Below are 21,281 nucleotides of genomic sequence, written 5' to 3' on the forward strand. Positions count from 1 at the left end.
TCTGTATGCTCGAAATAAAGATTTAAATCAATCAATCAAACCTGGATCCCTGCAGGACAGAGGTCTGAGAAACATCTGTCCATCGTCACCTGTCCCTCACCCAGAGCCCCCTGGGAGATTTGCGAGGCCCTGTGTGAAATGGCCGGGGGGGGGGCCCTCGCAAAATTTTGGGTTTTTCGGGTCTGATCGGGTGTCTATATGAGCAATTTTAACTCTCCAATGATCAAAATACTGGATACCTTCCCCTGCCTCATCATCATCTCTTGCCTCGACGCGGGGCCCCACGGCTGCTCGAGACCCGGTCGGATCGGTGATTTTTGTAACAAATTTATCAAACGAGCCTTTCAGAGAGGCATTAAACTATTAGTTTTTTTCTTTTTTCATCCCCTGATGGAAATTTCCTGAATCTGTCTCGTTCTCTCGACATTGTGTGACAGTTTGTTCCAACTCCACCGTCTGGATCAGAGCAGCTTGTGTCTGCGCTTGGTCTGATCAGTTGTATTGAACAACAGACACGCGCATCATTGCACATATATTTATTGATATGCACAGACTAGTACACATTTAGGTCTGTAATGGAACGTGACTGTTGATATTTATAAGGGAAAAAGGGAAAAGAAAAAAAACGGCCCATAGCGCGAGGCCCCGTGCGGTCGCACGGTTCGCACACCCCTTGCGGCGGCCCGGCCCTCACCTGTCCATCACCTGTCCCTCACTAGAACATCATCACCTGTCCAGGTCCCAGGGGGAGGAGGATGGAGCCACACAGACAAAACTCTCAATAAAATACTCAGAGGTTTCAAGTAACAAAGTACAAATACTTTGTTACCTTACTTAAGTAGAAATTTTGGTTATCTATACTTCACTGGAGTAATTATTTTTCAGACGACTTTTTACTTTTACTCCTTACATTTTCATGCAATTATCTGTACTTTTTACTCCTTACATTTTAAAAACAGCCTCGTTACTCTATTTCATTTGGGCCTTTAAAAAAAAACTATCCAGTTAAATTGCTCCATCCGGATAGAGTGAATTTGGTTGTGGTTGTTTCAGATGTTCTTGTCCAGTTTTGTTCTTACATCCGTTCCCTCAGATTCCTGCAACTAAACTTGGATGTACATTCCAATAAAGGTTAGGATAAATGATAACATGAACATGAAGTTTGACTTTTTGCACCATTACAATACTTATAGGCAACTAGTCATCATATCTGCTGCTCTCTGAAACACATGTTAATGCTCAATAGTACACATATATGATTCTTTAATATATTTACATTATACTAAGATACATTCATTTTCAATGGCTTTTGTCCTTAATGGCTTTTTCCCCCTTACATTACTTTTACTTTTATACTTTAAGTAGTTTTGAAACCAGTACTTTTATACTTTTACTTGAGTAAATAACTTGAGTTGATTCTTCAACTTCTACAGGAGTATTTTTAAACTCTAGTATCTATACTTCTACCTGAGTAATGGATGTAAATACTGAAGACACCTGTCCAGGTCCCAGGGGGAGGAGGATGGAGCCACACGGACAAAACTCTCAATAAAATACTTTATTCTGGAACCTGAAGCAGGTAACAGTGGTGCAGGTAAAAACAGTCGGAGGTCGTTGCATGATGGAGGTAAAACATTCAGACACATTCAACACAATAATTAAGAAGAATAATAATCGCATTAGTAGAAAAATATGGCTTTCAGTACGCAGCAGTAAAAAATTAATGTTTTAATAAAGAAATCACACACACACACACACACACACACACACACGGGTCACGTGACCCTCAGAGGTCAAAGGTCAGGCTGACGCTCTCCCCCGGCTCCACCCTGACCAGCCGGGTCTGCCGCTGGGACTCGGGGCAGCTGGCCGTGACGGAGTAGGTTCCCGGGGAAACCTCGATGTAGAAGTCCTCGCCGCCGCCGGAGACGCCGCCCTGGAGACACACGCGTTATTGATCCCACCAATCAGCTGCTCTCTTGTGGTCGTGACATTATCTTATTAAAAAGGGGAAATGTGGGCAACCCTAAGTACCACCACCCCCCAAGTACCCCTCAGGTAAATCTAGAGGGACGTCTGGTCCTGCTGATGGACACGTGTGGAAAAAAACTAATGTGGAGAGAAAATAATAATAATAAAAATAATTAATGCTCCCTGACCCAATACAGAGTTTCTTTTCAATTCAGGAGACTCGTTACAATCTTAGAGGTGTCTGCAATTTCACAGTACAAATGGCTAAAAAAGGTATGAAAAGGAGACGTGTCTCCATTACTGGAGTTAAATTCTGGAATGATGCCAACATACATTTAAAAACATGTCATTCTTTTTTGTATTTAAGAAAATGGTTTGTAAAGCTATTTTTGAAGCTTATAAGTGGAATTGACCATCTGTTAATGTTTCTTTGCTTTTCTATTGTTTCTTTGCCTTTTGTTGTTTCTTTGCTTTTCTATTCTCTTTTTGGTTTTCTGGAGGTCGGTAGCCAAAAAAAGAAAGTTGGTACAATAGGATAGGCTTTTATAAGCATTTTGCTTAATTGTTCAACACATTTTTTGGTTTTTGTATGAAATGTTAATGCTGTGCACAATGTTTTTTTTTGTGTTGTTTTGTGTTGTCATGACTGAATAAACTTATCAATTGATCAATAACTGATCAATAACTGATCAATACTGCAGCTGATCTGTGACATGAGCAGCTCTCCTGGTTGATGCTGACAGGTTTCAACATATGATACACCAGTTCAACCCAGAGTACGTCCTGCCATCCAGAACCCATTTCACCCACTTGATGGAGAAAAAATACGAGACGTTTTATTTTATTTTATCATGTATTTTTTATATAACACAATTGCCTGTCCTTAAAAAATGAAAAATAATGGACAGAGGTTTATTTATTTATGGATTTATGTCTATACTGACTGATCACTGTGCCTGTCCTTGGTTTTTTTTATTAACTTTTTGTATGAACAGCCACAAAGTTGAATAAAATATCTATTTTTCATTGAAGTACCCATCTTTCTCGTGTTTATCATTTGCCACATAATTAAAGCAACCTCATACTTAATGTAAGAAAACAATTTTTGCATTTTTTTGTCATATAATTTCATCCAAAACTTGTATAAATCGAAATGTGTTTCTTTGAGTGGCAGCCCTTTCAAACCAGTGGATTTTTTCGAAAGGAAAAAACATGAGTTAGATTTGCAGAAGCAAGTTTTAAAGCCCACAACATCAGCTAACGTCGCTGATGATAGCCTGCATTAAAATGCATTGTTTTTTTCTAAAATTAAAATTGACATAAATTGTCAACCGGTCCCTGAGCTTTTTGTTTATACTTCTGCTGGTCCTTGGCTCAAAAAAGGTTGGGAACCCCTGGTTTAGATACACAATCAAATACGTCTCAGTGGCTTCGCTCCAACCCGCCCACTTCTCATCTGGGTGTCCAAAAACAAATGAGGACGAGGCGAGTGGAGGCGAGACGAGGAGGTACTAGTATAAAAGCGCCATAAGTAACTAACTAATTGGACTCAGATTAAAATGCAGATGTCCCAGCTTTCCACCAGTCCTTAAACGCAGCATGTAGGAGGCTTTTTGAATTCTTAATTATCCTTTTGTCCGTAACAAATCTAATAACAAATCAGATAAGACGCACAAATCTAATACTCCGTATTGCCTCTGTCTCTAGTAAATAAGGTAGAAACGGTGGAATCTGCCCGACTCACGTGTTTCCTGCCGGGCCGCCTGGTCGACGCCCCGTCAGGACCCGGACCGGCGTGGAACCGGCACACGTGTCTCCTCTCAGCGTCGCTGGGCTCAGGGCAGGAACCGGACTCGTAGAAGCTCTGGAGCAACGACACACCCGGGTTTAGGTCAGGTTCAGGTCAGGTTTAGGTGAGGTTTAGGTCAGGTGTAGGTCAGGTGTAGGCCAGGTGTAGGTCAGGTTTAGGTCAGGTGTAGGTCAGGTTCAGGTCAGGTTTAGGTCAGGTTTAGGTCAGGTTTAGGTCAGGTTTAGGTCAGGTTTAGGCCAGGTTTAGGTCAGGTTCAGGTCAGGTTTAGGTCAGGTTTAGGTCAGGTTTAGGCCAGGTGTAGGCCAGGTTCAGGGCAGGTGTAGGTCAGGTTTAGGTCAGGTGTAGGTCAGGTTCAGGTCAGGTTTAGGTCAGGTGTAGGTCAGGTTCAGGTCAGGTTTAGGTCAGGTTTAGGTCAGGTTTAGGTCAGGTTTAGGTCAGGTGTAGGTCAGATGTAGGTCAGGTTTAGGTCAGGTGTAGGTCAGGTTCAGGTCAGGTTTAGGTCAGGTTTAGGTCAGGTTTAGGTCAGGTTTAGGCCAGGTTTAGGCCAGGTGTAGGTCAGGTTCAGGTCAGGTTTAGGTCAGGTTTAGGTCAGGTTTAGGTCAGGTGTAGGTCAGATGTAGGTCAGGTTTAGGTCAGGTGTAGGTCAGGTTCAGGTCAGGTTTAGGTCAGGTTTAGGTCAGGTTTAGGTCAGGTGTAGGCCAGGTTCAGGTCAGGTTTAGGTCAGGTTTAGGTCAGGTTTAGGTCAGGTTTAGGTCGGGTTTAGGTCAGGTGTAGGTCGGGTTCAGGTCGGGTTCAGGTCGGGTTTAGGCCGGGTTTAGGCCGGGTTTAGGCCGGGTTTAGGCCGGGTTTAGGTCAGGTTTGGGTCGGGTTTAGGCCGGGTTTAGGCCGGGTTTAGGCCGGGTTTAGGTCGGGTTTAGGCCGGGTTTAGGCCGGGTTTAGGCCGGGTTTAGGCCGGGTTTAGGCCGGGTTTAGGTCGGGTTTAGGTCGGGTTTAGGTCGGGTTTAGGTCGGGTTTAGGTCGGGTTTAGGTCGGGTTCAGGTCGGGTTCAGGTCGGGTTCAGGTCGGGTTCAGGTCAGGTTTAGGTCAGGTTTAGGTCAGGTTTGGGTCAGGTTTGGGTCAGGTTTGGGTCAGGTTTGGGTCAGGTTTGGGTCAGGTTTGGGTCAGGTTTGGGTCAGGTTTGGGTCAGGTTTGGGTCAGGTTTGGGGCAGGTTTAGGTCAGGTTTGGGTCAGGTTTGGGTCAGGTTTAGGTCAGGTTCAGGTCAGGTTTGGGTCTGTTAGCGGCCCGTGACCCGGGGTAACTCACCCTGCAGCGGTCCGTGGTCCGGGCCATGAACTCCGAGATGCTGGCGAAGGCGTCGGCCAGCTCGGCGGCGGCCAGCGCCTCGCCAGCCGCGCGGCTCGGCCCGGCTCCCTCCGACGAGGCCGGCGTCCGGGCCGAGCCGGAGCGAGACCCGGAGGAGGTCCAGTCCACGCTCCGCCGGGAGGCCCGGTCCAGGACCTCCCGGCCCAGGCGGGCCGAGCGACGCAGGGACGAGTCCAGCCAGGCCTGGCTCGCCATGGGGGGGCTGGGGGGGAGAGCAGGAGAGCAGGGGGGTCACGGAGGTCAGGTCACTACGAGTTCCTGACTATTAAGTAAGGGATAATGCCCAACGAGGTGTACATTAACATAAATATATGGACGTCGCGGGGCCCCCGCGTATACCACTGTCACTTACCAAAAAACATAAATATTAAAATCAGTTATTCATGCTTTAAAGGGAAAGTTCGTTTTTTTTACAACCTGGACCTTATTTCTGGCATTTTTTATGGTCGTATACTCACCCAGAGGTGTTTGGTGTCATTTGGAGTCCTTCGGAAGATATTAGGGTTTTTTTTGCGAGCTGCTTCTCCATATAACGGTAGTGAACGGGGCACAGCGGGACACAGACGATGCAGCGTCTAAATAACACATTATTGCTGCAAAACTCGTTCATTTCTTTTATGAATCACTAGATCTGCTTCCAGGACCTGTTGTAACATTGTGGGGCTGTGTGTGTAACAAATAAATCCGTTTGTAAACAAGACCTCTGAACTCATGACGTCATCTCTGTGCGCGCATCCCAGACACAGCTCCGTGTACAGCTGGAGTTCTACTGTTAGTTTACTGTTAGTTATTTGAAACATGGCTGAATATTTGTCAAATTCTGAGGTTGTGGACGACGACTTTGAGTATGATGGACGTCCTTACCGTTTTGAGCCAGAGTATACGGCTGAAGAGCTCACGGAACGGAGGACAGAGTGCGCGCACAGAGATGACGTCATGAGTTCAGAGGTCTTGTTTACAAACGGATTTATTTGTTACACACACAGCCCCGGATGTAGACAACAGGTCCTGGAAGCAGATCTAGTGATTCATAAAATATATGAACGAGTTTCGCGGCAATAATGTGTTATTTAGAAGCTGCATCGTCTGTGTCCCGCTGTGCCCCGTTCACTACCGTTATATGGAGAAGCGGCTCGCAAAAAACTCCTAATATCTTCCGAAGGACTCCAAATGACACCAAACACCTCTGGGTGAGTATACGACCACAGAAAATGCCAGAAATAAGGTCCAGATTGTAAAAAACCGAACTTTCCCTTTAATGTGTTTTCAGTTGAAATCATTAGTTTTATAATAGGGGTGGGACGATACGGGGAACTCACGATTCAATACTGTGGCGATATGTGGCCCACGATAACATCACGATATCTATGACATTCGATATATTGTAAGAAATTTCATCAACGATATATGTGACTGAAAAAGAAAAAATACCCATAAAAAGGAAAACGTCTGTAGTTATGCATTTATTCAATGCCAAAACCAATACAATGTACAAAGAAAGTGCATTTGTATAAACCTCACTGCCTGCTAGGCTTGTAAATATAAACTCTGTACAGCTGGACACATTAAAGTGCATGAACAATAGTGCGGAGACAACGGCGTAAATACATTATATGTGTTGTAATAAAATATTGATATTTGCCATCAGTTTATGGATTATTTATTGCGACAGAGAGTGCAACAATATATTGCAACATCCATTTTTTTCCCCACCACTATTTTATAACAAGCCACAGCTGAGCGGCTGAGCGGACTGTTTAATCTCTCGTCTGCAGCCGTTGGAACCTGGTAAATTACAAAGTTTTTTTAACAAGCCATAACTCAGTTTCCTTGGTAACACCTGAGCGTCTGACTAATACCTGGAACAATCACTACCGTCCCATAAGGTCCTTATGCAACGAACACAGTGTTGATTCTCCAGTAACTAAGAGTGACTCTTCTGCATCCCAGTCATCAAAATTGTTAAAATCACCAAATAAATTAAAATAAATTACAAAATCACTCATGTCGCTGTCCTGCGGTAGCCGGCTCTTCTTCTCTGAATCTCCGTTGCCGTGGTTACCACCTGGCAGTTGATCCAGCGCATTTATATTAAAGTTATCAGGCAATTTGACCGAACTTGTTTTCTAGGTGTAGGTCAGGGGTCGGCAACCCAAAATGTTTTAGAGCCGTATTGGACCAAAAACACAAAAACAAATATGTCTGGAGCCGCGAAAAATGAAAAATTTTGTATAAGCCTTAGAATGAAGGCAACACACGCTGCATGTTTCTATATTAGTTTTAACTGGGGGAAGATTTTTTTTTTCATTATGCACTTCGAGAAAAAAGTCGAAATGTTGAGAAAAAAGTGGGAAATGTCGAGATTAATGTTGAAGTACAATCTTGATAATAAAGTCGAAATGTCGAGAAAAAAGTCGAAATGTCGAGATTAAAAAAGGAAAAAGGAAGAAAAAAAGAGAAAAAAAAGGAAAAAAAGAAAAAGGAAAAAAAGAAGAAAAAAAGATAAAAAAAGGAAAAAAAGAAGAAAAAAGAGAAAAAATTGAAAAAGAAAAAAGAAGAAAAAAGGGAAAAAAAGGACAACATTTTTGAAAAAGCTCCAGGAGCCACTAGGGCGGCGCTAGAAAGCCGCATGCGGCTCTAGAGCCGCGGGTTGCCGACCGCTGGTATAGGTTATCACTTTTAACCTCCACCTGCCAGCCAATCAGAATCAGACTGTGGTATAAACTGTTTTATCCACGATGAACCAAACTTGTTCTGGTAAACTGGATGAATTAATGGATGAATTAATGATATTTAGGATTTTAGAACCAATTTATTTTGTTTTGCTCAGATTTTTATCCTTGTGACCTTCGACCTCCCAGCAGATCTTGAATTATTACGGATGGATCCGTTTTTAACTCCTCTCCTGCAAATCTGGGCTCATAATTGTCATGGTTTCTTCGTGAGGAACTCGGGCAGACGGTGATCAGCGCGGGATTATCTCTGAAAGCTGATTAGGAACCGCATCACAACCTGGTCTGGACCTGGTCCGGGTTCTGGCCTGAAGCAGGTCCATGATCTGGATCTGGACTCCTTTCTAAAACAATTAGGTTTCAAGACCAAGGCATGAACCGGAGACGCATCTTTGGATCTTTGGATCTGTCTCTGTAAATACCTCAAATACCTCAAGTATTTTTGAAAATATTTGTACATTTTTTGTAAATATTATCAATTTTTTTTGGTGTTTACTATTTTTTTCCCTCTTGTACATACTCTTTTTCTACTTTTTATATTGCTCTTTTTATTATTTAACTACTTATTGGTTATTTCTATTTTAAATGTTTTGTATAAAGTGTGTGTGTGTGTTTACTGCTGCACGACTGAATTTCTCCTCTGGGAGATAAATAAAGTTTTCTATTCTATTTTATTCTATTCTATTCTCACAGTTGAGCAAAAACTTCACTTTTTATGCCACAATATTGACAAAATCTGCTGTTGTTTACATTTTACTGCGCTTTAAAGAGTTTCAATCTGGGAATAATGTTGGTAAAAATGTATAACAAATTCAGAAATCTGAACTAAACTCAACTGAGGCGATTTTTAACCACGATAGTGCGAGATCTCGACTCAGAATCATTATTATTAATATTATTATTATTAATCCGAGGATGAAGCGCAGTAGAAACGCGCATGCGCAGAGCGGATTAACCCCCGTCAGATTAAAACTAAACAACAGCTGTTTCGTTACTTTCCTCAGCAGTTAATTCGTTACTTTCCTCAGCAGCTTCCTACTTTCTCTTCCTACCAACCTCTTTCACGGGTTAAACACGCTCTTCCGTGTCATCACAACTACTTTTCTGGTCGTTTTAAATCTCTAATCGCCGATTTTGCTGTAAACAGGTTTATATTTTACCTCTGAAGCGACTGCAGGAACCGCCGAGCAAGCTGGACGGAAGATTCAAACCTTCAGATGAAGCTGAGCCTCTCCACAAAACACGTTTTTGTCCCCGAGTCCTCGCATTCCCTTCATCTTATTAAACTGATTAGCGCTCCATTCAGTAGTTTGTAGGTCACGTGACAGGAAATCCTGCCTGTAAACCTCGCCCCCCTGAGTCTGACGTCACTGAAGAGAAAACTACATTATAAATATCCATTATTCATTAAATCCAAAATAATAAAATTGTTCGATATTGCAGAGTTAAGGACTGCACAAATAATATACAAAGCCAGAAATAACTCTTTACCCGGACAAATGCAGCAAATGTTTCAGGAAAGACAGGGGAGATATGAATTAAGGGACCAATTAATATATATATATATATATATATATATATATATATATATATATATATATATATATATATATATATATATATATATATATATATATATATATATATATATATATATATGTTGTATATGTATATTATTTATAATTGCTCAGGTATATTTATATTTATAATGCTCAAGTATATTTATATTTATAATGCTGAGGTATAATATTGCAATGAAGTGCTGTACTATTTTCATAAGGTAAAAACAGGTATATTTTTTTTTGATAAAGTAGTAAAGCTTGCTGTTATATTTTTTTTCTTATTTTTAATTTCAAGCAAAATTGAAATAGAAACAAGGGGTAGGACCTCATAAGGTTTTTACTTCCTCCTACTCCTTTTCGGGCATGAAGGTTTATTTCCCTTTGATTTTGTTTAATGACTGTTTATTTATATTATTGTTTTGTTGTTTTGTGTAATTGTTTTTATGTATGCTCGAAATAAAGATTTCAATCAAACTGGTGGGAAAATACAAAAACAAAAGTATATAAACTTATTAATAACTTTCCTCGATTATAAAGTTTTATAAAACAGTAAAACATTATTGGAGCGTATTGTTCTGCTTTTGTAAAATGTGGGCGTTACGCAGGGTCCCCATGTAAATAATCTATACAGCCCCCCAACACAGCAGTGAGATTATTCAATGCTTTTTTACATACATTTATGCATTTTAATGGTATTTCTTGACTATCATTACCATATTTGAACATGACAGTTGACATTTAGAGAAAAAATTTCACATTATCCCAATCACTGTCACCTGGAGTAAGGAAGATGGCGGCTAGTGCAGCAGCACGGCTTGTTGTGGGAGAGTTCTCTCGAATTAAACCGGAGATTTACCACACTAAAGACGGTAGAGTCATAGTCGAGGATGAATTGTTGAATTTTATTGTGGTCAAAATGCGAACACTAAGCCATGATGACATTGTGTCCATAGTTACAAGCAGTTTCAGCTCTGAGCGGATTGAGTCCTCTAAGGCGGTGTTGGCAGAGCTTCTCCCCCATAACAAACGTTGGATCTCACACAGGGGCCAAAAGAAGGACATTAACAATGTTAAACTATGCCTGCAAGTGCTTAATGAGTGCGGTGAAGAGATCCCAAGATTTGTTTCACACTTTTTGGATGATTTACCCCCCGTCTCATTTAAGCACATAGATGTGTCTGCGCTGCTTGGAAAAATGCAGCAAATAAATGTTGACATTGACTACCTAAAAAGAACAATGGACAATCAGGTAGCTGCCTGTGAAACATTGCGGGTGGTTTCTGCTAAACTTGACAACCGCCTGACTGCGGTGGAGGGGCCTTGTGGGTCGGATGTTACTTCGGCTGCCTGCCTCGCTGCTGTGGAGATACAACCGGGACCTACGCCCAGTGCAACGGTGCTGTCCTCGGCTGTGATTGAGAAGACGCTAGGCGCTGATTCAGTGGACCCGGCCCCGGGAGTAGGGCCGCAGTCCCCCGCGTGGAGTATGGTGGTGAAGAAAGGGCACCGACTGAAGCAGGTATCTGATAATTCATCTGCCCATCGACGCACAACCCCCTGCACTGCAAAAACTCCAGCAAGGTATTTGCGAAAGAAGACCGGTATAACTGGGACTGGTGTGGTTAGCAACATACTGGCTGTCAAAACAAAGTTGGTAAAAGTATTTGCTACAAAGTTTGATCTTAGCGTGGACGCTAACACTCTGAGGGACTACTTAAAAATGAAGCTGGGTAAGGAAGTGACTTGTAAAAAAATAGAGACTACACAGAGTAGATTCAACTCCTTCTGTGTCGCTGCTGAATGTAATGATGTGGCGGAATTGTACGATCCGCAGCTTTGGCCCGCTGGTTCTTTTGTACGACGCTACTATGAGCCTCGTCGCCCCAGAGGAATAGACAGAGAGCTGTCTGACCCAGAGGACGTCTCTCGCTCTCAGGATGAGGGGCTGCTGAAGGGTAACGATGCTGGGGTGCCTGTTGCTTCTGTGGCCGAGAATGGTTTGGAGGCCAGCTAATCCGCTGGGAGCATCAAAGAACATTAAATGCGTATTGTTTCATACAACACTCGCGGGTTGCGAGCAGGACACACTTCTACTGATAGATCTAGGCGTCTGGTGGTGGACACTCTGCTGGACGAATGTGACATTTTATGCCTGCAGGAAACCTGGATGGCGAAACAAGATCTGGATAAGCTGAACACTTTACACATGAACTTCCATGGGGCTGGCGAGTCCACTACTGACCTTAGCACGAAGCTGGTGCGAGGTAGGATAGCTGGTGGTGTGGCTATATTGTGGAACAATAAATATGATCAACTGGTAAAGGTGGTGCGTCTAAATGTTGACTGGGCCATAGGGCTAGAGTTTAATTATAATGCAAAGAAATTTATTGTTTTAAATGTTTATACACCATATGAATCATATGAGCATGAAGATGAATTTCTTAACAGGTTAGCCTTTATTCAGACCTTCATAGAGGAATACAGCTCATCTTGTGTGTATGTCATGGGTGATTTTAATGCTGACATGTCAGATAGCAAATCCCTATTTGCAACTCATCTGCAGCAGTTTTGTAATGAGTCTAAATTAATTCTATCCAGTAAAGCTATGTTGCCTGACACAAGTTTTACTTATGTTAGTGAAGCGTGGCACACAACATCTTGGTTAGACCATATTGTGACCACAGCTGATGCTCATGCCTCTCTAGTAAATGTGCAGATATGTTATGAACTGGCCACCTCAGATCACATACCTATTGCTGCAATGTTAAATGTTGAGAATATCCCTCTGCTGTCCAGTAATAACAATTCTGCTTCTTCAAGTAAACTGGACTGGTCAAAGCTGAAGGGAGATGATATGGCTGCATACTTCCTATTAACAGATAGTCTTTTAAATAATATTGCATTGCCTAAAGAGACCCTAATGTGCACAGATATGAACTGTAACAATGTGCAACATGCTGACAAACTCTGTGCAATGTATGAAGATATTGTGAAATGTCTCACTGCCTCCAGTGAACCCTTTTGTAAAAGTAAATGTAAGGTACCTAACATCAGACCTGGGTGGAATGAGTTTGTGGCTGAGCAGTATGCTGAGGCAAGGAGGGCTTTTAGACTCTGGTCAGAGGCAGGTAGGCCTAGACAGGGGGAATTGTTAGATATCAAAAAACGCACCAATGCTAGATTTAAATATGCACTCCGTTTTATTAAGAAAAATGAAAACACAATGAGGGCAGATTCACTTGCCAGAAAGCTACAGAATAACAGCCTTACTGACTTCTGGAAAGAGGTTAAAGTCATGAATAACAACAAAACTCCTCTACCGTCTGTGATTGAAGGTGTTAGTAGCCCAGAAAAAATAGCTGAGCTATGGCGTGAGCATTACTGTAACCTTTTTAATTGTGTTAAAGGTAACGTAGTTAGTATCAATCATGAACATACTGGTCTGTTTGCAGATGTGATAGTTAGGGCAGCAGATGTCTATGATGCCACTAACATGTTGGATAACAACAAAGCTTGTGGCATGGACTGCATTACTGCAGAACATTTAAAAAATGCCAGCTTTAAGCTCTTTCCTTTGCTTTCCATGTGCTTTACTGCTTGTCTGGTTCATGGGGTCCTGCCCAATTCTATCATGTCTGTAGAGTTAGTGCCTGTGCTTAAAGACAAGGCTGGTAAGCTCAGTAGTATTGATAATTATCGTCCTATTGCATTGGCCAGCATCTTGTCTAAAGTACTGGAGAGAATACTTTTAACAAAGTTAGAAATGTATGTTCTTACTTCTGACAACCAGTTTGGGTTTAAAAGAAAACATGGAACTGACCTCTGTATATATACTCTTAAAGAGATTGTATTTAAGTATACAAGCCTGAACACATCTGTATTTTTATGTTTTATTGATGCGTCAAAGGCATTTGATCGTATTAATCATGAAAAATTATTTGTTAAATTGCTAGACAGAGGTGTTCCTAAATTCTTGGTGAGAATTTTAGTGTTTTGGTATGCCCATCAAAGGTTTCAAGTAAAATGGGCCAATGTGGTATCTGCTCCATTTTGTGTTAGTAACGGAGTGCGTCAAGGAGGAATTTTGTCTCCTTTTTTATTTAATGTTTATATGGATGAATTAACAAATCAATTGGACAGGTTAAAAACTGGTTGTCTTGTGGGTAACACTATTGTTAATCATCTTATGTATGCAGACGACTTGGTACTGCTTTGTCCATATAGTGCTGGGCTGCAGCAGATGTTGAAGGTGTGCTCTCAGTATGGCCTTGATCATGATGTAAAGTATAACGCTAAGAAAAGCCACATAATGATAGTTAGAAGTGCTGGGGACAGGAAATCCACTTTTCCCACTTTTTATTTGGCAGACAGCCCCCTTGATGTATGTGAGGAAATTAAATATCTAGGTCATGTCATTTCTGATGACTGGACGGATGACAAAGACCTGTATCGACAGCGCTGTAAAATTTATTCTCAAGCTAACATGCTTATCAGGAAGTTTTATATGTGTTCTGACTCTGTGAAGTGTTCCCTGTTTCGAACCTACATCACACCGTTATATACTGCTCACTTGTGGTCTAACTTTAAGAAAAAGAGCATGCAGAGGCTCAAGGTAGCATACAATGATGCACTTAGGTTGCTGCTGCGTGTTCCTAGGTGGCATAGTGACAGTCAATTGTTTGTGTCCAACAGAGTGCCAACTTGTGAGGCTCTTAAGGCAGTTGATGTTTGGTTTTATGTGTCGATTGGACAAATCAGAGAACCACATAATTGAAGCTTTAGTCAGCCCATTGAAAAGCTGTTATAGATTCACCTCTAGGCTAAGGTGGCATTGGTGCAATAGCTTGTATGTTTTATAAATTGAATATTTTACAAGCAATAGCTTGTATGTATTATAGATGTATATTTAATATTTTTGTATTTCTTTTTTTATACGTTTTATATTGTATTATGTTTTATATGGACCTGTGTCTGCAATAAAGTTGATATATATTTACAGCAGGGGAAGAGCCGATCACTCTGACTACTAGTGATGTGAGGATCAATACTGAAATATCAATACGATATATATCCGATACCAGATCTGTACACTCTAAAATCAATTCTCAAACTAAAAATAATAAAAAATATCGCTACTTTTGATACTTCAGTCATTTGTGGTAAAGTACATCATTAACAGGAATACAGTGGAAAGGAACTAAACTATTCAGATTCTGTCTGAGTGACACGCTGCTGATAGGAACTACTTTTATTCACTATAGTAGTTATTTTTCATTATTATTCTCTTATTTTAATGGTTTTATTTTACTTAGGATCTTTTTTTAGTGATGGAAACACCTTTTTCAAACTGGTTTTTCTGTTGTAACTTGGCTGTATTGTGAATGAGGAGCTACCTCAGTATACTTAGATATATAATACTTCTATAATCTATAATACTAAGACTTTAAAATAAATAGCTAAATAAGTGACTCGGATGTCTTGTATCCTTAAAGGGGACATATTGTGGCATTTAATGTATATTTTAAAAAGGCCTTGAATGTCTTAAAAACAATCTAAAGCTTGTTTTTTCTACATAAATCAGAAATTCAGCCTGTGGGCCATGTCTATAGTTTTACCGCTTCTAAAGCCTTTTTCTTTGCTTCATTCTGAGGGGGCGGGGCTATAATAATGAGGCTCTGTGCTGATTGGCTGCTTGAATGACGTGTAGCAGGGGAGGAGACAAAGCGTCGCTCCGGGCAGAAGAGCAGCGGCTGCGTAGCAAAGCGTGTCCACGGTTCTGCGTTAAATCGACACGTACACTACGCCGTAGGCTCTGCGTTGGTGTAACGCGGAACCATAAATCAGCCTTTAGTCACATCGTCTTCACACAGGAAGATTTAATTTAATTCTAAACAGTTACACCACAGTTATTTACTCCGATTCCTCATCATTTCACTTCTTATGTTACAAGACAAAAGAATCATGTAACTTTAAAGAAATCACAACACTGAATTTTCACAAATGGCAACTTTATTGTTAAAATATATAAATAACATTTATGCACTATTGCTGGCTCAAGGAAGGACCGTGCGTCTTCTGAATGTGTCGTTGAACAGCTCCAGGTGCTTGGAAGATCTGACACCATAAAGAGAAGAAAAATGTATTACGGTAGAGCCGCCGGCGCCCGGAGCCCCGAGTCTGGAGCCCCCGGGTTCGGAGCTCCGGGCCCGGGGCTCCTCGACGGCAGCAGCTCCGGTGCTCCGGAGCTCAGCTAAATACTTAACCCATGCAAAGATCATACTTTTTAGACAAGTATAAATAACATAAAAAAAGGAACTTACCGCTGACTCGTGTGCAGTTGCCGGGTCCGTGCTGTGGGAACTGATCCTTTTATGAGGGTAAATGTTGATGCAAAATCTCATTTCTACTCTCCCTCGCTGTTCAAACAGCCACGGCTTCTAAACAATGGCGGAGCTCTAGCCGGCGGAGAGAGCTGGTTGTGGGCGTGGTTTCAGCAGCGGAGGCTGAACCTCTGGAAATCTGCTCCTGTCGTGACGTCACGACAGGAGCAGATTTCAAACGGCTCAAAAAAGTCACGTGACACTGGGGGATTCTGCCGGGCGGGGGTCAGACACCTTGCAGAAATTCATGGGATTTCATCTCCCCTGTGTTGGCAGTGTGAGGGGAGACCACTTTATATATGTAAAAACAAGAAAAAAAACGTGTTTTTCATAATAGGTCCCCTTTAAAGAGGAGCTGAAGAAGTCTACATTTTCATACTCAAATATTAAGTGCAACATGGTACAACTGTTGTTTATCACTGGAATAACATCTGTGCTCTTTGACTGGTTGTGCACCAAAATTGCAGGAAGTGTAAAAATATTCAGCAAGAAGCTCTCTCTACAGGATCATCTTTTGATAGTGTTAATGAAAGGAAGGTTGGGCCTAACTAACACTGATTTAGCCTATAGGTTTAAGATCTCGACAGCTACCTTGTCTAAAATTTGTCGGACCAGCTCTGGCCATAATACTCAAGCCACTTATTAAATGGCCAAGCAAGGAAGCTGCACTAAGAAATATGCCTAAAATGTTCAAGCGAAAATTTAAGAGATGCCGCTGTATAATAGATTGCACCTAGATTTTCATGAATAGACCCAGTCATATGAGCTCCAGGGGCCTGTACTACGAAGCAAGTTCAACATATCCAGGATATCTTTTCCTTATCCAGATTCACTAAGCGGGACAATTGCAATCACGCTAAGCGGTCACACGACGGCGGTTATCAACTCGGTATATCAACCCAGGTTTCTCCAATCTGGATATGAGCGCGTGCACATAAAAGGGGCGGTGTTTTCAGCGCATGACCAATCGCAAGTGTAACAGTTGTTCACTTCAGCTTCCTTTCGTCTGCGTTGTGTTAGTAAGGGACCGACACTCCTTGGATTTTTCACCCGACATTTATTGCCTGCATACAGCGTGAGAATTCACTGGTCAGTCATAAGCACGTGCGCGCACACACACGAGGCGCAGCCCGTGAACTCAATCCTCTCATTCTGGTCCAATGTATTAATAAATTAAAATAAATGTGTACACAACAAAAATATATACCTGCATACAGCGTGAGAATTCACTGGTCAGTCATAAGCACGTGCGCGCACACACACGAGGCGCAGCCCTACAGAGAAGTTAGAAAAGTTAGCTCAGCTTTAGAAGCTAAGGAAGCTAACTTCGATATAAACCAATTTGTTGCACCAAGTACAGTACAATGCAGTCGCCACTTTCTGTAATGTAGATAAACATAATATCATGACAGTCGTATTACTGAATTATGTGATTATGACAGAGTTAACGTAACACAGTGCTTTGTGTACCCTACCGTGAACTCAATCCTCTCATTCTGGTACTGCGTCAACGTCACAGCCAGTATTTATAGACAGAGGAAAGTCACGCCAACCAATGAACTCTCACGATACTGGTACTATCTAAAAAGTAATAGGTGGCAAGTGGAGTCAACAACAAAACTCTGTTACATTCCCCCCTGCTGAACTCCACTTGCACACGCCACTATCCAGAAAAAAAAAAAAATTAAAAGAAAGAAAAACAAAATAAATACATGCCGAGCAGGTACATCAGGTATGAAACATGAGCACAAATCAGAACATGACAACAATGTAAAAAAAAAACAACAGTAAAAACACTATCATATTGACATAAAAAAAAAATGACAGAGGAAACCATCTATGTGAAGTCACACGTAGTCCAGTCAGGAGACTATTCTCTAAAAAAGAATTAGGGGAGAAAGAGGCCGGCCAAACCCCTTTTTACCACCACAGGTAAACATGCCTGTTACATGTCCAATACACAATGTGACCACATAATCCCTCATCAGGAATCAAAACCCAGGGATCCAAGTTTATAAAAACAAACAAACTTCCCCCTATTGACACTGCACGTGGGCCAAGACCCAGCCAAAAAAAAAAACGAAGCAGAAAAGAAAAAAAAAAATCTTACATCTCAATAAACTTGCAACATCTGTTATACATTTAACAGCATACCAAATACCAAGAAAGGTATAAACTCTCATATCACATAACAAAAAAAATAAACAACGAGGGAAAAAAAAACAACTGAGGAACCAGGTAGACCGTGGGTTACCCTATCTATTAAAACGTTGCAATCCTCTGGTCCATTATTGCAATAAGTCTAGTTACAGGCCTAAGCAGCCTCCCTGCCCTAGACCTGATACTGTGTGCTGGTCCCACTAGCGGAACCGGCGCAGCCGCATCGCATGGTGCGGAACTGCGGTCATGTGACCCAGCAACATCAGCCACAGCAGTGCCAGATCTGTCACACTGATCAGATACCACACTACCTAACTCACAATCTGGCTGCTGGGAATCCTGAGATTGAGATGCAACCGACGCAGGTGAAGGGAGTGGACCGCCCCAACTGCCAGGTAGGCTGGAGCCACCAGTTTGTGGCTGAACTGGAGCTAAATCAAGAGGTGTAGCCTGCCGGGCATCCTGAGACTGGCTGTCAGTCTCTACACTCAGGTCAACAGACCCCTCGGAGGGCAACTGAGAAACCCAGACTTTAGTCCTATACTCAGCTGCATCCGTCGACATGTCATCATCCATGACAGCACCATCCTGCTGCTCAGAGGTAGAGGAGGCCGGCGAGGCCCGCCCATCTCCACAGAAAGAGTCCGGGTGTGGCAGAAAGGTGAGGGGTGTTATCAGATTGCGATGGACCACTTTCACTACACCAGAAGAGCCATGCTGGATTTTGAAGGTGTGACTGTCCGCATTTACCCCAATTACCAGGTAAATGGCATCCTCCCAACGGTCAGCAAGCTTGCGTTTACCACGCTCTCCCTTGTTGGCCAACAATACATGATCCCCGACTTCAACTGGAGCCCCCCTGACCTTGCGATTGTACAGTTCAGTGTGTCTTTTCAACTGTTTGGAAGCCGAGGCTCGAGCAATCCCCATAGCTTCCTTCAGACTCTGTCTCAGCGAATGAACATAATCATCATAGCTCACAACCTCAGGGATGTTCAGAACAGAGCCAAAAGCCAGGTCAACGGGCAGCCTCGGTATCCTCCCAAACATCAGGAGGAACGGTGCATACCCAGTAGTTTCGTGAATGGTGCAGTTGTAAGCAAATGTGAGAGATTTCAGCGTCTGGGGCCATCGGTGCTTCGCTCTTGTGGGCAGCGCCCGAATCATATTACCCAGCGTTCTGTTCATTCTCTCACATGAGCCATTGCCCATCGGGTGATATGGCGTTGTATGAGATTTTTGAATGCCAGCAATCCTCAATAGGTCGGCAATGAGGGCGCTTTCGAAATTAGCCCCCCTATCTGAGTGAATGCGCTTCGGAAACCCATAAACACAAAAAAAGTTATGCCACAACTGGTGGGCCACAGCTTTGGCAGATTGGTTTGGACAAAGGAAAGCATTCGCCATCTTCGTGAAGTGGTCGGTGACAACTAGAACGTCCATCGATCGGTTCTTAGAATCTTCTGCACACCAGAAGTCTATACACACCAGTTCAAGAGGTTCTGTTGTCACAATGTTCTCGAGCGGTGCTCTTGCCTCTGGTTCGGGGGTTTTGCTAAGAACACAACGCTTACAGCTCTTCACATGCTTCCTCACATCCTTCTCCAGGCCTGCCCAGTAAAACCGCTGCCTAGCAAGGTACAAGGTCCGTTGCTGGCCCTGGTGACCTGCCTCATCGTGAACCCCTTCCAGCACGACTGCTTTCAGTGAAGCAGGTACAACATACAGGTAAGATTTAGTCTTCGTAACAGGGCTCTTTGAGACGCGATAAAGCACGCCCTTCTGCATGACTAGCTTATCCCAACTCTTCAGCAAATGGAGTACATGAGCTGGTTCTAGGGCACGCTCTCTCCTAGATGGTCGTCGTCCCCTTTCCACAAAGGAGATCACCCTGCTTAACACCATGTCAGCCCTCTGCTTATCCATCAGCTGATCATGGGACAGCGCTTCAGTTTCAACCTGTTCCACTGGCAACACGGTTTGTGGGAACTGTGGCAACAACAATGCATGGGGGGTCGCCACACCGTCCTGCAACTTGTGTGACCCAAGAACGGCTGCCACTTCCAGACTACACAAAGCCCCAGGCCGGACAACAGCAGTAGCATACTGACAGGCGACCGAAGGCCCAGCAACAGAGTTCTTCTCAAATGGGTGAGTAGACCAGCGAAACACGTCCTGCACCTGATCTGTGCAAACAGCACCAGCCTCAGCCAACAGAGTCTCATATGCCACTCTTGTCAAGCGATGGAGTGCGCTTGGATGCACAAAGGGCTCCCTGCTCAGAGCGTCTGCGACAATGTTTTTGGGGCCTGGGATGTATTTAATATCAAACTGATACGGCGCTAGCTTGGCGACCCATCTCTGTTCGCACGCATCCAATTTAGCTTTGGACAGGATATAAGTCAACGGATTGTTATCCGTCCATACCGTGAACGGGTGTCCCCTCAGCCAATGATGGAACTTGTCACAGACAGCCCATTTCATGGCAAAAAACTCTAGCCTGTGCGCAGGGTACCTTGACTGTGCAAAGGAGAGCGACTTGCTAGCGAAAGCAATCGGCCTCGCTACCGTGCCTCCTTCTGGTACCTGCGACAAGACCGCACCAAGGCCATTGCTGGAAGCATCCACCGAGAGAAGAAAAGGTTCCCCAAAATTTGGGTGGGCTAGAACAACCTGATCCAGCAAAGCCTGCTTCAGCAGGAGAAAGGCCTGTCTGCACTCTTCCGTCCAATCTGCAACCACCAGCGTCCGCTGGGACGGGCGACCATTTTTTCTCTTTCGGAAAGGGGCCTTGGGTCCAGCAGTGAGACCAAACAGCGGCTTGGCTATGGAGGAAAACCCCTCGATGAACTGCTGGTAGAAAACTACCATACCCAGAAACGATCGTATCTTCCGCTGCGATGGGATCCCTGTCCCATCTTCCATAAGATCCGCCTCAGTTAAGGCAGCAATGGCACGCACCTTTTCGGGGTCCGTAGCGATACCCTCTGCACTCACAATATGGCCGAGAAACCTCACCGACCTCCGCATGAAATGGCATTTCTTGGGTGCCAACTTCAAATTGTGGGCCTGAAGACGTTCGAAGACCATTTCAAGACGTTCCAATGCCACATCCTCAGTGGGAGCGAATACAAGGACATCGTCCAAGTAGCAAAGGAGACTAAGGAAATTCTGGTCCCCAAAGATGGACAACATCATCCGCATGAAGGTTGCGGGGCTGTTGCATAAACCCTGCGGCAAGCGGTTGTATTCGTACAACCCAAAGGGCGATGTAAAAGCTGTATACCTCTTGTCATCCTCATG

General features: G+C 43.1%; 1 protein-coding gene across 1 annotated transcript; it reads right to left on the reverse strand.

The window, feature by feature from the left end:
- Positions 1–1,543: 1,543 nt before the first annotated feature.
- Positions 1,544–9,205, reverse strand: akip1 (A kinase (PRKA) interacting protein 1). Its single transcript, XM_061722397.1, has 4 exons — positions 9,037–9,205; positions 5,085–5,346; positions 3,716–3,835; positions 1,544–1,936 (listed from the first exon to the last, which is right to left on the reverse strand). The coding sequence occupies exons 2-4, from the start codon at positions 5,337–5,339 to the stop codon at positions 1,787–1,789; spliced, it is 525 nt and encodes a 174-aa protein (XP_061578381.1). The 5' UTR covers positions 5,340–5,346; positions 9,037–9,205; the 3' UTR covers positions 1,544–1,786.
- Positions 9,206–21,281: the final 12,076 nt, after the last annotated feature.

Source organism: Cololabis saira, chromosome 5 (genome assembly GCF_033807715.1).
Source record: "Cololabis saira isolate AMF1-May2022 chromosome 5, fColSai1.1, whole genome shotgun sequence".
Lineage (NCBI taxonomy): Eukaryota > Metazoa > Chordata > Actinopteri > Beloniformes > Belonidae > Cololabis > Cololabis saira.